General features: G+C 38.9%; 2 protein-coding genes across 3 annotated transcripts; both read left to right on the plus strand.

The window, feature by feature from the left end:
- Window positions 1–1,001: 1,001 nt before the first annotated feature.
- On the plus strand, window positions 1,002–5,738 carry lum (lumican). Its single transcript, XM_051392464.1, has 4 exons — window positions 1,002–1,133; window positions 1,654–1,732; window positions 2,817–3,695; window positions 4,110–5,738. The coding sequence occupies exons 1-4, from the start codon at window positions 1,017–1,019 to the stop codon at window positions 4,262–4,264; spliced, it is 1,230 nt and encodes a 409-aa protein (XP_051248424.1). The 5' UTR covers window positions 1,002–1,016; the 3' UTR covers window positions 4,265–5,738.
- A 4,549-nt stretch (window positions 5,739–10,287) lies between these two features.
- kera (keratocan) lies at window positions 10,288–16,813 on the plus strand. 2 transcript variants are annotated; one of them, XM_051392470.1, is made up of 3 exons: window positions 10,288–10,547; window positions 14,726–15,600; window positions 15,775–16,813. In XM_051392470.1, the coding sequence occupies exons 1-3, from the start codon at window positions 10,516–10,518 to the stop codon at window positions 15,942–15,944; spliced, it is 1,077 nt and encodes a 358-aa protein (XP_051248430.1). In that variant the 5' UTR covers window positions 10,288–10,515; the 3' UTR covers window positions 15,945–16,813. The 2 variants fall into 2 exon arrangements, with proteins under 2 accessions (XP_051248430.1, XP_051248431.1); XM_051392471.1 differs by lacking the exon at window positions 10,288–10,547 and adding an exon at window positions 13,366–13,480.
- The last annotated feature ends 1,072 nt before the right edge of the window (window positions 16,814–17,885 follow it).

The raw sequence follows: 17,885 nt of genomic DNA on the forward strand, positions 1-17,885 counted from the left end.
GTGTATTTAAATGACAAACCGTTTGTTTTGGTCTTCATACTGGTTGCTAACCACTTTTCCCATGTTTGAAAAATACGCTGTCTTCATTAAAGGAACGTTTCATTCTTTTTCAACCTCAGAGTTGGTGCGATCAGTCCTATAATTTCTAACATTTTACTCAGCAGATTTTGGAGGTACATGGGGAGTCTACAACAGCTTCCTTTTAACAAGCCATAGCCTTCCCTTCATGACTCATTGCTCTTTCATTTTGTCTATCTGTGTACTGTAATTTGCACTCATTGCACTAGGTTTACTAAGATTTCAAACCTATACAATAGCAAAAGTTAAAGTGATACATAAAACAGTAAGACATCTAGTGAGTAATATGGTATAAAAGCCAAATGGCCAAAGCTACACAATTAAAACCCAAACTGAAAACTCTTTTTTTTCCCCTTTTAAATCAAAAACACTCCTCAAAATGATGTTCTTAGAATGTTCTTAAAATTGGTGAGCAAGTTAATTAAAACATGACTGCAGATGCAAGCAAGGACATAATAATTCTTAAAAGGCAGTTAAATGACTCACATCTTTTCCTACATATCTTGGGAAATCAAACATCTTGAGTTAGAATGAATTATGAAAGTTTTCCACACACGAGAAATGCATCCAAGATGGTCTCTAAGAATGGTATGCAAGTAGAGTAACACATAGCACTGCGACCAATTAAATCCAGGTGTCAATTCCTGGCATGGCATGATGGTGTGATTGATGTCCACCAACAAATGGGAGAAACATTTGGCCATTTATGTCCCCCAGCCCCCTTCCTCAACTGCACATATCCAAAAAGTGGAATACCACCCTGGTCCATTTTGTTAATTTGTCTGTCTATTTGTATAAGAAGTATATAAGACGGTGGGGTGGGGGGCTGCAGGGCTTGTGGAGAAGAAAAATACAAGTACAAGAATGCAAGGTACAATAATTCATAGCAAAAACATATGGGATCAATTGGATCTGCTTCAACCAACAGTTACAGTGCCATGTCTGGTCAAAAACAGAGGAGAAGAAATGTTTGCGTCAAGTGTTATGCAAGTCTCCCCCGGCCGTCTCAAAATCTTTTTGTCAGATTTTCCAAAGCCTTACTCACAGCTCGAGAGGTACAGCTGAATTTCTTCTTCTTCATAACAGGCGTCTGGGTTAAATGGCTGCCAGAGATCATTTTCACATTTTTCCACCCATGACTTCTCCTACTCTTTTTGGTTTTTCCACAAACAGCCTACCAAACTTCAACTTTAGTTTTTGCTTGCACACACTTTGAGGTAGTTGTTTGGAGGACAATCACTAGAATGCACTAGAAGTGGTTGGTTTATAAATGTGACAAACAGTAGAAAAGGTGGAGGTTATATTTACAGAATTGTAATTGTAATTATCTTTTTTGTGGTGTAATATTCCTGTTCCTTATTGCACCTGCTCTTGGTTAGTTAACAGCAGTTTTTTGATGATGCTCTCCGAGACATTCATACTGATGACACCTTCAATTTATATGACAACCTGACTCCAGTTCTCTGAAGAAGCCTCCCCTCCTCCCCCCTCCTTTTTTCCCTCTCTGTCTCTCCATCTACCCTTCTTTCTCTCTCCTCCCCCTCTTTCCTTCTTTCCCTCTGTGTTTTTCTCCAGAGACTTCAAGTTTTTGAACACCACACTGTTCTTACCTACTGGCCCTCCACCCCACTCACACGAAGAGAGAGAACCACAGGTAAGCTTGCATATGGAAGCATGGATTTGTGATTTCCTGTTTGATTATTCCTCTTTATTTCTGTTTTCCGGAGGGATTATCAGCTGTCACTGCTAGGCTTATGGGCAGTGGCTAGTGCTGCAACAGAGAGAATACCAGTGCATGGAACAAAAAATAAGTGGTAGATTTTGATGATTTGCACATTGTTTTAAGAAAACCAGCCTAGATCTTACATGTTTATATAGATCTACAGTGCCGTTTTAGGACTGTTTCAAAGATTTCGGTGACTTTAGACTTTGGAAAACAATCTGTTGCACTTGGATGCAGTTTCTGTCTGCATTCTTCATGGATCTGGAATGAATCATTCTGGTTTTGCATTGTCTGCAGGGCTGATTTTGCACAGGCATGATCCTAAACTTGGTATATGAGTGCTTTTAGTTCCTTGTTGTATGTGTTTGCTTACAACGATATATGAAGGAAATCACTTTTTTTAGTCTTTCACATGCAAAACATACTTTAAAGATTGTTGTGACATTCGTGTATACACATACATTGTGAACTCTTAGAACATCTGTGTTCTATTATTGCCCCCATTGCTGCTTTATAGAGAAATGTTTCCTAGTTGATAGATGAAGTGGTGCTGGGAGTAATGCAGTTTGGTTCAAGCTGCAGCTGTAATGATGTGGCTCAACAAAGATAATTGACTCAAGGAATCTAGGACTCACTGGTTTCCCGTTGGTTTACATGAACTCTTGACCGATTATATAATACTCTGTGGAGTGGGTGTGGTGATATGGTGTATGTAAGTGGTTGGTGCAAGATTGACATATGTTTAGCATAATAGTTTAAAAGTCCTAGTTTTGTTTTATATACTTTATTTTATCAATAAATCCCAGATACGTGACTGATCTGAACATGAGTTAAAATTGTCAAAATCCCAATTCTTTCTACGAGAATTCTAACTATGACACGGGTTTGAACAAAACAAATCCATTAATGTCTCATTTCTGTTAATGGTTATTTGTGCCATTTTGTTGCTCTTAACCCTCTAACCTTTCTATTTTATCTCTTCCCTACCCTTCCCTTCTGTCTGTTGAATCCACAGAAGCCATGTTTCCTCTCCGTGTACCCCTGTTGGCCATATTGGTCAGCGTGGCCTTGTGCCAGTATTATGACTACGACTACCAGCCTGCTTCCATGCTAGGACCCTCAGGGCCCAATTGTAATCAAGAATGCGACTGCCCAATCAACTTCCCCACTGCCATGTATTGTGACAGCCGCAAGCTCAAGTTTGTTCCCATAGTGCCTACAGGGATCAAGTACCTGTACCTCCAGAACAACCAGATAGAAGAGATCAAGGCAGGTGTGTTTGATAATGTTACTGATGTACTTCGCTGGCTGGTACTTGACAACAACCAGATTACCAATGCAAAGGTAGCAAAAGGCACAATCGACAAACTCACAGCCCTGGAGAAGCTATTCTTTAGCTACAACGACCTGACAGAGCCAGTCATCCCTCCCTCAAAGTCCCTTGATGAGCTGAAGATGATGCACAACAAATTGTCCAAGTTCCCCTCTGGACTCTTGAATGACAAGGAGAATTTGACCTCCATCAACCTTCAGCACAATCAGCTAACCTCCGATGCCGTCTCAGGGGCATTCAAAGGGCCAAAGAAGCTTCTGTCCCTTGATGTGAGCCACAACAAGCTCAAGAAGCTGCCAGCTGGAGTCCCCAGTTCACTGGAAATCCTCTATGCCGACTACAATGACATTGATAGTGTCGGGGCAGGATATCTGAACAAGCTTCCAGCACTGCAGTACCTGAGGATCTCCCACAACAAGCTGGTGGACTCCGGGCTCCCTGCTGGAGTGTTCAATACGACATCGCTGGTGGAGCTGGACCTGTCTTTCAACAAACTGCAGTCCATCCCTGAGATCAACGAGCAGCTGGAGCAGCTCTACCTCCAGGCCAACGAGATCAACAGTGAGTGTCATTTGTCATTCTTTACTTATTGGTATTTTATGATACAATCTTAAAAGCATTGTTTAATTCTAAATGTCCTATTTGACTATTTTCTTAAAAAGGCCCAGTGGACTTAAAATTATGTTTACATTTAAATACTAAAAATCCCCTGTGTGTAACAAAAGTTGTATTTCTTTCCTTTCCATAAAACGTTTGCGAAGCCTACTTATTTCAGACTGTGCATTGTTTACATCCATGAATATGTCAATCCACAGAATAGCCACACTGTAAAGCCACAGTGCACATGCACACAAAAACAAACAGGGTACCTTTGGCCCCCCTATATAAGAGGGTTCAAAGGTATATAATAACTTAGTATTTTAATTTTTTTCCACCAACTTCCGTAACTTTCTCTCCATTTTTGATTCTTTGTAGAGTTTGACCTGACAAGTTTCTGCAAGTTCATTGGACCCCTCAACTATTCCCGTCTGAAGCATCTGCGCCTGGACGCCAACAACATCACTCACAGCAGCCTGCCCCCTGACTCCTCCAACTGCCTGCGCCAAGCTTCAGATATCATGTTTGAATAAGGACCTCCCTCAGATCTATGACCTCTCTATGACGCCCTTATGTACTACCATGGCACAGCTCAGCCCAAAGCCTTCTGGATTTAAATGGCATAGTATCCCTCCTTTCATAGTACTCACATGTCTTTGCACATAAGTAGTATGCTAATTTTGGGTACTGCCATGGAATCTTCATCAATTAAATACATATCTTGAGTAAATCAAGAGCTGGGCAAATTTGAAATGCAACAGATAGAAAAACAAACTATCAATCAATAAAAACTAGCAATTTTGAAAATCATTTTTAAACATATCTCACAAAACATGCAATAAGCTTGTTCAATTCATCAACCAAACAAGTGTTTAAAATATTTAGGTATAGATATAAATGAATATTCTCATTGCTGAAATAAACATGAAAAAAAAATAAAAGAAAAAAGTAAAAAATATATATATATAAAAGTAAAGGGCCAAAAAGTCTATGAATAAAAAAGTAATTAATTGTAAAACACACACTTAAAACATTCCAAACTTGCTTGATTTTATTGAATACAGACACAATGGAGTAAACAACAGTGTCTCAATTCAATCGTAGTGTCATTTTGTCGTCTGTCTTGTATGTTCATATGTTTAGCATGTATAATATAATGTGGGTGGAATAATGAATCCATTGCTGTGCAAAGGACCAGCATATAAGGACTGTGTACTCAGATTTCAGTGTATAATGCCTAGTGTGAGAAATGATGAGAAAATGTAAAATAGCAGTTACATAGCAGCCACGTTTTCAGCATCTCGAATGAATCAAAGTGGTTTTAAAGAGAATACCAGTGTTATTTACTCATGTCTGCCATTGTCCGCCTTCTAATCAAATAGCATGAAGTCCCATTGACTGGCTTTTTTGAACTATAAGATAAAAACATATATATACCCAACTAAGATATTTCCATTTCCATTTGGACATAACTTCCCAATTCCTTGAAGCAATTACTTTGAGCCCAATTTAAGTAGGACGTTTGTGAAGTACTTGGTGTTAAAAAGTGGAATAAATGACACATGATTAAAAGACATTGGTATTATAAACCTTGAGATGATAGTATGATGTTTTCTTGAAATCACGAGTCAAATTGTTTCTTTACTTTACCTACTTCCTAGATGTCCACTTTCATGCGTATTGCTGATTTGTATACAATATTTGCATTACTTGCATGCAACCAATGGTACCATTCTTTGATAATAAACTACAGCTTTTGCAGTTAAGGTGCTTTCATTGTTACGTTGTTGTTCACTATGTTCTTGATGATCTTCTTACCAATACAAAGTCAACTTGGCAGCAGTGTCAAGTTGATTGCAGTTATGTTATTAGAATGTCACATTTTGTTTAGGTAATTTTCCATTTCATCGTGATTTCTTTTGTGGCCTTTGATTCAGTAACTGGTTTTGAACTTGGATTTACTGTGAGTAAAACAAACACAGTTGAATAAACTTTATTTCCAACTGATTTGTATGATATCGGTTTTTAAGCCTGCTGTAATTAATTTCTAGCATGTATGGAAACAAATTTATAAAGCCATCTTATTTGACTCAGCATAGAAATTTTAGTTTCTGTGCCACTCACAACAAGCCATCCTTTATAAAGGGTTTATAATTTGCGAATAATGGTTTATTAATCATCAAATCTTACATTAAGTCTTTATAAATCTGTAATTAGCCCCTAATAAAGGCAGCTTTTGTTCGGCTGGTGTAATAGTTACACAGTATAAAGTATTTATATGTTTTAAGTATGTCTTTCTTTAAAGTTACTTAAAGCTCTTAAGGCATGCTGTAAATGAAGTTACTAACTCTGGATTCTCTGCTGACTGCAACAGTGAATTTAATGCAACCAACCCTGAGAATCTTACTGCTCTATAATGGTTCAAAAGACAAGTAATAAACATTAAAAACATCTTTCTTAAAGTCTGATTTTAGGAAAAAGCTGAAGCCAAGTGAGAGGAACCAACAAACAAAAGACCATACAGCTGACAGTCAGTCAATCCACAGAGATAATACAGTATATCATGCAGTTAGGATGTGTTGTATCAGATTTCACCTAGGCCTTACAACAGGGCGTGATTAGTTGTAGATTGCTACAACTCTGTGGAGTGTGGTGGGTCTTTTGGAATCTTCCTTACTGGCCTATTTCTTTGGCATGAAGTCATAATGTTTACTGCGATCTACAAAAGGATAAAACTGAGATTTTAGGATGAATGGAAAAGCCATTTATTTATTCTCCAGTGCCTGTTGTTTTGTTTGAGGTATACTGTTTACATTCATGGTCCAACTGTTTTCAAGGAGCAATACATTGTGGTCTTTATCTTTATCTTGTATTCCTCAGATTTTACTTTGTGTCTCTCAAGTCATTAATTTACAGCAGTGACATAGAGAACTCATCATCTTTGTTCTGTCCTATGTTTCAATGTAGCTGCGGAGTGAAGCAAAAAAATGCTGGTCCTGGAGGGATGCAGGGGTTGCAGGGTTTTGCCGCAGCTTTAAGATATTTTCTGTGTAAATCTACCCTTCCAACTGTCTTGGACAGAAACCACACACACCCCGAAGTATTTTTTTCAGTAAAGCTTCCCTGTGGAGCTTCAGTACAAACAGTTAAAGTTTCCTTAAGAGAGGACAGTACTGTTTTAAATAAGATACATTTCAGTCTGCATATTTGGATTGTCAGGGGATCCTCCGTGTGCGCATTACCACCATTGTGGTTAAAAATGATAAAATTGTTGTAATTTTTCTAAAAGTTTTCTCGAGTGTTATTTTACAGCCAGTACTGAACCATTTTGAGAAGGATTCATGCAGGTTCATTGAAGGTTTTTGCATTTTGATCTACTGTTTTGCATCTTAACAGGTCACCTGAAAAGAATTTTTTGAGAGGAATAAGAATTGCAGAGATTTCTGTTCAGGTTTTGGCTCCTTCATGAGGGTGAGCAGGTCTTGTGATTGGAGGAACCTGAGAAATGTGTGTTTCATGGTGCGCCAGAGGGAAATAAAACAATAAAATCAGCACATTCCTTTTGGTTTCTGCCCCATCTCTCAATAATCCATTCTACCAGTATGAAGGTTTAAGAAATCGCTAAATGGGATCAGTGTTTTATAAGATTGTCAATATTATTTGGTTTACATAATTTTTTAATTGGTAAAATATATTGTACTGCTGTCACATATGTGGTAGTTCACTCAATCGTGACTGTACAATCTGTATTTTGAATATTCATGAAAAGTTATAACAAATCCACAATGCAGTCACACATAGTGAATTTGGAGAATTTGTGTTGTCGAAATTTAACTGTAGCACAAAACAAGCTATTGTTGAGTATGGCCACTAAACTGAACCTAATTGTGCCTATGTCATCAGAAAAAGCCTTAAAAATCTGCTACTCATTATCAGTTCATGTGTTCCAAAGAGTGTCCAGTGTCCATAAAGTAGGAAAGCCACAGTAGAAAATTCTCAAAATACACAAGTTTATAGTACTCTTTTTGTAATCATAAGATTTGAAATGATGCAGTGTCTGGTCTCTCAGGTATGTTGCTCTCATCCCTTTCCTCTGCTGTATATAGTCAAAGACAATAGAGAGATAACTGTCATCACTGCTGGAAATGACAGAAAATAATATGCTCCCTTGAAACTACTTTACACTACAACCTCTTGTTACATCCTCTAAAATGTTCCTTGTGATATATGCACTGACACAGTGGACAACAAATCAGGAGCAACATTTCATAGTCCCTGTCTTTGGCTGTGTACTTCACTTGTCAGTTCTTTTTAGAGTATCAATAGTGCATTTGCAGAGCTGTGCATTAACTGTAAAAACTAACCGCTAATCCTGGCTTATGTGCACCACATGTGCTGGAACTACTAGTTTATTTCATGAGTGTTAGCCAAGAGGTCCTTATTAGAGCCGACACAATTTAAAGACAGTAGGTTAGTTGATTAGACATGTGGCATTCATAGTTATTATGTAAATGATTCCAGATGTCTCATTTGATTCCTGCTAGGTGTTTAATCATATCCAGCTGTAAAGTTCAGTTATTCTTCAAATTTGACCCACTTACAGTATGTGAATTAAAGTCTGTAGTAGGCTGTCTATTAGTTGTTGCTGGGATGTAATTTAAATACCCAACAGTTCCCTATGCCTCCAGTATAAGTCGGGAGGTATTAGCTAGCACTTCCATTACCATTACAACATGTTACATGTTTGCTTTAACAGCTTTTTTCACGTTTCACATGTTTTTATATGGCCATTTGTACCGATTTCCAATCTAGGACAATTTCCTCCTCTTCCTCCTGAGTCGCCCTTATTTAAATCCTGAGTGGAGCTCCTGCTGCCTGTGTCTAGACAATAAAGTCCTTTATAAAGCCTTAAGCCTCATGTCCTCCTGCTTGAGACGGTGAGTGAAAGTTTAATCAGCTGTTGCAGCCCAGCAGCCCAACTCCAAAGATCATCCTTTAGTGCAGACCATCTCCAGCTGTTCTGTCTCTTTATCTGTTTTTATTTATATTCTGTGTCAATCCACCCTTATCTGGTCTCTTTTCTTGAGATGTTCACTCAACTTTTATTTCAAACTCTCTACCAGTGTCTTGTACATTTCTATTTTTCTCATCCTTGTCCCCAAAAGTGTAGACATGGGCTCCAGATGTCCCATCTGTGCCCTTAATTCAGGCACACACGAAACTGAGATTAGAAACAGGGCAAGACGATGTGGAGTGGTGGCAGAAATAAAAAGTAAAAGACTAAAGTGTTAACCCAATCCATTGTCCAAAGTCATTCTTTGGATGTAGTAGAAGTACATTTGTGTCCTACAATAATGTATTCATATATTCTCCGTAATGCATTCAATGGGAAGCCAGTAAGGGATCCTTGTCATCCTTGATATGATCTTTGCAGGGAGGGGGCTAGCATGAACCTACTCAAAGTTCTTGGTCAACAGCAACAGAAGCAGTAGGGAACTGAATATCTGAAATTCGCAGAAAACAAAATGTCTATCAGTTGATATATTTGCTCTTTATTACACATCCAAGACAACATGACTAAGAGTCTACAGCCATGCTAGCAGCACTGTGAAACTGTATTTGGCAGAGCAGGGCTTTGAGCTAAATGTTAACTTTTGTTTTTTTCATTTTTATTTATTCAGAGGAGTTTCACTGAGAGCAGTGCTCTTTTTATCCAGAAGCAAGTGCTACCTTTCCACCCAGATTTATCCTGCCAGTCTGGGGGATTCAACCCCCAACCACCAAGCTTCTCTAACCTCAACTCTCCACCACAACTCTCTGATTACTGCAGCATGCTAATATGTTCACAATGCAAACATGCTGATGTTTAGCATGTGTAATGTTTATCATGTTCACATTTTAGTTTAGCGTGTTTGTATAATTTATTCAGAGGGAAACGTGACGTCAAACTTCATAGCAATGCATCCAATAGTTGTTGAGACATTTCAATCTTTTGCCAGGTTTACTGGAATCACGGGTGAGTCACTATAAACATGTTTTAACTTTCAAAAAGGTGGTTAACTTTAATTGTGGTCTGGAGCTCCTGCACTCAATAGACAGTGTTGTATTGTGAGGCTGCTTCTGGCAATGACCCTGTGTTAAGATTATCTACTGTGACGTCAGTCAGTAATATATTATCACTGATAGGCATGATGGGAAAGACTACAAAAAGAGGATGTGGGTTGTAAAAAGAAAAGGAATTTTCCTGTAAAAGTTGGGTGTGAATGTCTGAGTGCAGACCCCTCTAAACTCCTCTCTGACCTCACCTGACAGCCTAGTAAACACACCCCAAGGCCTATGAGCTGAAATGAGCCATAAACTGGTTGTGCACCCATCCCCCAGGCTAATGGGTAAAGAGCAAATCCTCCATTGCAGACCAAATGGTTAAGTTGGGTGGAGTGACAACAGTTTAACCCTCAAAACTGATGACTTAAGCTACTACAAAAAAAAAACTAAACTGACAAAACGAAAAAGGCGGAAAAAAACTGCTTGGCTGGCAGGAAAGTAGGCAACACAAACTCTGAAAGGACATCCCAACTCACACACAATCGTCCTCCCACCAACCACACATGCTCCATCCACTTGGTTCAGCCGGTGCATGTTCAAGGTTCAGCCTTGGGGGAATCAAACCAACAACAATACAAGTCTAACGGGGCTGGCTTGCAGCACTGACCACATCAAAGCAACTGACACCACGGACAATCATCAGAGCTAATCATTGGAGGAACCAACCTCACCTGGCTGCATGCAGACCACTCACACCAGTTGGAGAAGCAGGTAAAGATAATTTGTCTTTCTTTAGTAATAAATCTGTTTGAGAGAGGAGGAGTGAAAGGCTTTGACAAGGCAGGGTGCATGTATTTTTACCTTTGATGTGGTGCACCTTGCCAGCCTCTGTTTCAGAATGTACAGGTAGAAGTGGTAAAGTAACATTGCAAATGAAAGAGGGCTTTGAAATGTTTTCTGTAAATTTCTCAGTTGTCGTATGCAGTTTTGTCTGTATTTTTATTTTATGAATTAGGGTGCTTAATATCAGGATCAAGACAGGTTGATAGACACCTTTGTACTCAACCAATTTACTGTTTTACAATCAAGCTAACACTTGGCAATGAATGAACTAAGTAAAAAACAACTGTGGCTGTTTTAAGTTTGCAAATGACACACATCTTTGGAAAGTAACTTTTAGTGCCAAACCTATTTTTTCTCCACATAATAATTATCCATAAACACAGTTAGATTTTCAGCTCTGAATGCAGTAAGTCATGCAAACTCTTCCAAATGTTTCAAAGTCATGAAGTGGATTTCAGCAAAGCCATCAACTGGAACTGATCCCTCAAAACCCATGCAGTGCATATACAACCCGTTGTGTAATTAACATAGCTGGCTCAGACACAAAGCCCCTGGCAGGAAATTAGCATTATCATATTCCTCTGCATGTGTTTCTCCTTAGTCTGTCAGGCAGATTGTAGACAACATTTGTTTTCAGTAATATATGTTCCATTTTTCAGAGATCTGTGAAGCCCTGACTCACCATTTTCAACAGCTGGGATAATTGTAAATCTTGTCACACATTATAAATGACTATTGTGTTGTAATGAGAATGGAAAGGTACCCTATCGGTTATATAAGTCAACAACTATTTTTACGTAAATCAGAGCCAGTTCCAGTTTAATTAAATTAAAAATACAAAGAAGAGTAGCCATGGTTCAGTTCTTTACACATCGTTAACTGTATTTTTAAACTTACATTTCTGACTCATGTTTCTGACACCCAGAATAAATGTTTTTAGGAGCCTGTAAAAAGATAGACGTGTCTACCTTTGGTCTAATTGTTGGACAAAATCAGATGGACAATTTGATTGATTCTTGATTTCACCCCAAAACTTTTTACAAGGCTGCTGGTTGGCCATAGTAGTAGAAAGGCTGAGCGGAAGCACATTCTTAATGTAGAGGTTACGAGCTGACTGTCTCTTTGCTTAACAGACTGAGTTGCATGCCAAATAACTGTAAGGTTTCTTGCCTCTGCAGTCCGACAGAAAACTGTATCATGCTCAGAGACAGAATGTTTGTCTTTTCTAATTTACTAAGACCTAAAAAAGTCACTGTATGTAACTTTTACTTCAAGAACATGGATTAGGCATATCTGTAAATATCTAGAAATACGGCCATTAAAAGATCAAGGTAAGAGAACAGTATGCAAAGTAAAGAAGTCACTTAAGGCTAACAAGTCAACAAGCCAAGCTTGTTAGGATGAGTACAGTACAGTGATGCAAACATGTGTCCATTCATCTAGTTAGTAATTTGTCTTTGACGTACAGTCCCCATAAATGTCCTCAGGACTAACGCCTGGATGTGTAATTGATCATACAAGATTACAAACATGTGTGTAGAGGACTGATCACTGTTCACAAACGTACCCTGGCAAACACAGGAGGAGCTCTAATGGGATTGCATGGCTGATCACGGATAAGTGTTGCCCCTATCCTCACACAACTCAGCTGGGATTATCCTGTTGCATTCAAGCCTTTGCCGTCATCACTGGAAATTAGCGCAATCTCATGCTGGCATGTTGAAAGGTCAGCTGACACTAGCTAGCTTCTACAAAAACAATTTGCCTGGCCAGCGTAAAAATTAAGCCTGACCTCCCTCCCAATAACACTGTTACATCTCATGTCTGCCGACAATGTTTTGTTCTAAGTAGAGTGCTGGTGCTTTAGCAGTAGAGCCCGTACAGTGTGCATTTGCTTGTAACAAAGTAACATGACGTACTAAACAAAATTTTACCTTGAGAACACCCTGTTTGCTCTGTGCTGACTAAGAGCATCTTGCAGTTTCCGTAAATTTTTCAACTCAATATTAATGATCCCAAAAGTGTTTTGGAGTAAACTCAAGCCATTCAGAGTTCACAGAGCTGCCTTCAACCTGCTTCAAGTTGTAGAACTATTCGAAATAGGTTAAACTGTGGCCATTATTATTATTATATTATTATTTATTATCTGTCTATCTGTTTGAAACAAGGCATGGTGGTCCTCATATACATTTAGACCAAATCTGACCATGGCAAAAATAGTAATTTGGATGATCATGTGTTTACAGTTTTGGTAGACAGACTTGATGGCCTTTTGCTGGATCCACTTAAAACATAGGTGAGTTGTGCATTTGGAGACAATCATTTGTACTAAACAATTACACTGACCTGTATATTAGTTTATCTGACATTCTCTGTTGTCTCCAAACACTGTAAAACTATAATTCGAATAAAGCAGATTCATTCGTCTTGATTGCACCATGGACACCAGCAGCCCAAAATTAGCACAAAGGTCGCCAAAGGACTCCAAAGGATTTGTGAGTGGAGTTAATAGAGATCAAACATGCCAACCAAGGGAGGAAGGTTTTAGATGTAGAAGACAGCAAACAAAGAACAGGTAGGCTTGCATTAGCCTGTTTCTAAGTGGGTCATGTCAAGTACAGAAAAGTCTTAGTACACTATACACCACCATGGGATTATAACCTTTGATCCTGGGAGAATCTGATTGGCCACGAGAAGCTTTGGTGTCATCATGAGTGACAGCCTGGCACGCAGTGAATGAAACGTCTAGTGGTACAAATACAGGCAAGTAAGCGGTACAGCCTCATCATTTGGGACTACGCTTACACTACAATAACTTGCTGAAGAAGGACAAAGGCAAGAGGAAACTTACAGACTTTAAGGTAAGTTGAGTTTCTAGAAGGCAAGGATACATCTGGGTAACAGGGTTGGTAGAAGTAGATGTGCAACTTTAGCAACTGGGTTTTATTTTTATGGAAGCATGGACCATGCTTTTATCATTCACGCCACACGTCGCACCGCAAAGCTCGGTCAAAAAGCTTTGACCCTTGTATAGGAAGAAAGCAGGGGCACGTCTCTCAAAACAGGTGTGCCGGCTTTGTCTTTGAAGAGTGGCCATCCATGGAAAAGCATGGCCTACCCGAAATGAGTTCCAGACAAACGTGCATCAAGAATTTAAACAAGCACCAGATGGCGGCTGAGAGGAATCAAGTAGCACCATAAGAGATGGATAGAAGATGGTAGACCTGACTTTAGATTTTGTTTGCTCAAAAAAGAAGAGATGTGTCTTTGCGCTTCTCTGTTACATAGAATATATTGTATCCCAGCTTTTTCTTCTTTACTATTGTCAGGGGTTAGTCGGGCCCTCTGTCCTTTCCCTGAACTGCTATCTCTAACACAGGGAAGAATTCAGTTCTCCTCAGGTGAATGTATGCAATGCTTGCATATGTGTTTATTTGCATGCATCATTGTATCAACTAAACCAAAGCAATTTGACTTAGAGATGTCTGGTGGGCTTAGCCATACATGTTGCAATTAAAGCCTGATGAGCAGTGTGCATTTTACAACTGACATACAAGGTCTTCAAAAGTCTTCAGGTTTGAGCTGTAGGGTTGTTCTAATGAAATTAAAATTGACCTGGCTTTGCATCCTGTCTTTAAAGCTTTACATGTCATTGTCAGGCAAAGTTCTGGAAACAGCAGCTTACCTTGCTCCATTGGCAACTGCCATTGGAATTGAATGATAATGACATTAGTGGTAGCGTAGGCTACATACCCTGGTGGTGGCTAATTTGGACCAGAGTTTGGTTCTGTGTATTTGTGAACCCTTAGTCAGCTGATTTACTTGTTGGTGATTTATGGTATTTTAAGTGACCGAATGTTAGAGGCTAGAGGCAAGACTGATTCAGTAGTTATGAAACAGAGACAGGTTCTCAAATGCAAAGAACTGTATCAGCTACAGTGTGGTCTTAATTCCTGGACGTCCCCAATCCTTTGCAAATTATAACATCTTACCTGATCCTCTTTATCTCGGATGTCTAGAGCATTCAGATGCCTCATTGCCCTATATATCCATCCATCCATTACACAGCTGTTTATAATATTATTTTTTCTTCCTTTCGATCATAGGTTTGGCAGCAAAATGGCACTTCTTCATAGCCTTCTCTGCATCTTGTGCCTGGTTGGACCAGTTCTCAGCCAGGACATGCCTTATGAGGAATATATGGCCCAGATCCAAGCCTGCCCTAAAGAGTGTCACTGCCCCCCCAACTTCCCTCGCGCTGTCTACTGTGACAATAAAGGCTTGAAGAGCATCCCCAAAATCCCTCCACACACATGGTATCTCTACCTGCAGAACAATCTCATTGAAGTGCTGTCAGCAGATGCCCTGCACAATGCCACATCGCTGCGCTGGCTGAACCTAAACCGTAACAAAATCACTAGTGAGGGACTGGAAGAAGGGGTCCTAAATGCGATGTCTCACCTTGCGCACCTCTACATGGATGACAACCTCTTGTCTTCTGTGCCATCTCCCCTGCCAGCCAGCCTGGAGCATCTAAGTCTCTCTCGCAATCGCATCTCCAAGATCCCTGCTGGTGTCTTCAATGGTCTGGATAAGCTTAACCTCTTGGACCTCCAGGGGAACAAGCTGATGGATGATGCTGTGACTGAGGTGAGCCTGAAGGGCCTAAACAACCTCATACAGATCAATCTCGCCAAGAACCAACTGAGTAGCATGCCTCTTGGCTTACCAACCACCACCACCCAGCTTTTCCTTGATGGTAACAACATTGAAAAGATCCCAGCCGGCTACTTCAAAGGTCTGCCAAAAGTGGCTTTTCTGAGGCTCAACCACAACAAGCTTGGCAGCAATGGAGTTCCCAAAAATGTGTTTAATGTCTCCAGCATTTTGGACTTGCAGCTGTCCCACAACCAGCTGACTGAAGTTCCCCTCATCTCCTCAGGCCTTGAGCACCTTCACCTTGACCACAACAATATCAAAAGTAAGTCATATTCCCAAAGCACCTACTGCTTTTTTCTGATTGCAATGACTCATTTGAGCTGTAGATTCATGAGTGTTTCTTTTATGCATCTATTGAATAGAATTGTTTATCAGAGAAGGATTCTGTAGTGATATTAGAAATCTTATAACATTAAATCCCTTTGTGTATTTATAGGTGTAAGTGGCTCCAATGTCTGTCCTGTCGCTGTCGAAACTGTGGATGACTCCATCAATGAAAGTGTTCCTCGTCTGCGCTACCTCAGACTGGATGGCAATGACATTAAGCCACCAATTCCCAGAGATGTCATTCTGTGCTTCCGTCTCCTGAGGTCTATTGTCATCTAAAAACAAAATCATCAGCAAAGGCTAATTTTAATTTCATACAATGGATGACTTGGTAATGTGGACACTTTAAATTAGATGTGATAGGAATCTATGCAACAAAACATGGTGACATGAGATTTGCATGTTTTTGAAACTCAAATATTTGACACTAGTTGGCATCAACTTGTTTTATTGCTGTAACTTAGGGAACAGTTAACTCCAGTTCCAAATAACATAGATTTTCAGTGTAATTCTAATCAAATTTTAAAAGAAAGTACAAAATTGACAAGGAACTGGGTTAGAAGCTTTATTGAGGCTGCAATCTCTTGACCACTAGTTGTGCCTTATGTTGGTGTTAACATCTGCATGTACAATTCAGAATGAAAATCTGATTATAATTTAGTGATTTAGGCCAAGAGGAGGATAATATGTATTAATGACAAGTGAAGATCTTTGAGGACTATTGTCATTATGCTTCTTCGAGCAGGAGGCAAAGCTTATCAGTGCATAGGAAAATATCACTTTTAATTTTTTTCTATTGTTTCAGGAAAACCTTTGCTTTATACTTGTAGACTTGAAGCCAAATTAATGGTCTTGTGTCCTAGGTTTGGTTATATTTCCTTTTTTAAATTACTCTATTCTACAAATATGCATATTTACTGTAGGTAATTTATTTTTATTTAATACTGGAGAAAATTAGTATAAATCTGACAGTCCTGTGAACATTTATGGCCAATATTCCTTAATGTTTTGTATACAAAAGAAATGTGATAACTGTTTTTAAAAAATGCCAACACACTTTTTGATTCTGGTCATTATTTTTCTGAATGAACTGAGCAAGGGATTTCATTTGAATTGTCTTCAATTTGAATAAAACTTCTCAAAATGAACATTTGTTTTGCTGTAATTTTGTCTTTTTTTTTATAACTTTGCATGAATGTTATCTAAATGTAAATATTTGCCACAAATAATAATGATAATATTTGTGGTAGCCTGCAATTTTCATTTGGCAAAAGACTTTGACACGTCGGCTGCCTGCACACAGACTATTGATGTATAATGAAGTTGCTGAAGTGAACATACACTAGATCATCATCCACAAAATATATTTTAGTAGCCAACCAAACTCCAGAGTCTCATTAGATGAACTGTGCAGCTATGTCACAAATATTTAGTCTCTTAAATGACTTGTTCACACCCTCGTGAAGTATGAAACATGGATGGATCAGTACTTCTTACTCAGTCATTTCCTCTTCTCCCCAAGTATTTGAGTGTGCAGAAAGAACTGGGTTAAATGGCCAAAATACACAGATCAGCCATAACATTATGACCACCTGGGCTTGCTGGTGGTCATAATGTTATGCTGATCTGTGTATTTTGGCATACTGATCGGTGTATAATGGTCGGATGATCAGTTCTGAACATGTTTAATGCATCAAAATGTATAGGGCTTCTTCTGCAAGACAGTTAAAATGAGCAGTGCAGGGTTTAGTGGCAGATTGCAGCAGCAGATTGAAACCATTTAAGTACAGCTCAGCCTTCCAAGCGTGTAGGGGAAACTATGGTGGCTGAGAAAAAATAAAAATGCAAAAGGCCCTATCTAGATGAGGCCCATGTTTGGTTTGTCCATTCTGGACTACTGTAGAAATATGTCGGTTCAACATGGTGGACATGGTATAGAAGAGGACCGGCGCCCTCTGTAGATAAAAACGGCTCATTCTAAGGTAACAAAAACACAACGATTAATATTTTCAGGTAATTATAAACTAATGAAAAAATGTCTATGAATATTATATTCAATTTATGCCAATAGATCCTCCTAAATGTTACACACTGAGCATTAAACAATTATAGCATTAATAACTCAATATTCACAGACATTTTCCATTACATCACACAAAACCAAAATTCAAATTGATATAATTTATTTGATATATGCCCAGCCTTAGCTCCAGAATTAAC

Source organism: Dicentrarchus labrax, unplaced genomic scaffold (genome assembly GCF_905237075.1).
Source record: "Dicentrarchus labrax unplaced genomic scaffold, dlabrax2021, whole genome shotgun sequence".
In the NCBI taxonomy this organism is placed as follows: Eukaryota; Metazoa; Chordata; class Actinopteri; family Moronidae; genus Dicentrarchus; species Dicentrarchus labrax.

What these genes read in the sequence shown, in the direction of transcription:
- lum (XM_051392464.1), top strand. Translation starts at nt 1,017, where the DNA reads ATGTCTGGTCAAAAACAGAGGAGAAGAAATGTTTGCGTCAAGTGTTAT. An exon ending in ACGAAGAGAGAGAACCACAG is followed by an intron (nt 1,733 to 2,816) that starts GTAAGCTTGCAT and finishes TTGAATCCACAG; the next exon opens with AAGCCATGTTTCCTCTCCGT. An exon ending in CCAGGCCAACGAGATCAACA is followed by an intron (nt 3,696 to 4,109) that starts GTGAGTGTCATT and finishes GATTCTTTGTAG; the next exon opens with AGTTTGACCTGACAAGTTTC.
- kera (XM_051392470.1), top strand. Translation starts at nt 10,516, where the DNA reads ATGCAGACCACTCACACCAGTTGGAGAAGCAG. An exon ending in CACACCAGTTGGAGAAGCAG is followed by an intron (nt 10,548 to 14,725) that starts GTAAAGATAATT and finishes TTTCGATCATAG; the next exon opens with GTTTGGCAGCAAAATGGCAC. An exon ending in TGACCACAACAATATCAAAA is followed by an intron (nt 15,601 to 15,774) that starts GTAAGTCATATT and finishes GTGTATTTATAG; the next exon opens with GTGTAAGTGGCTCCAATGTC.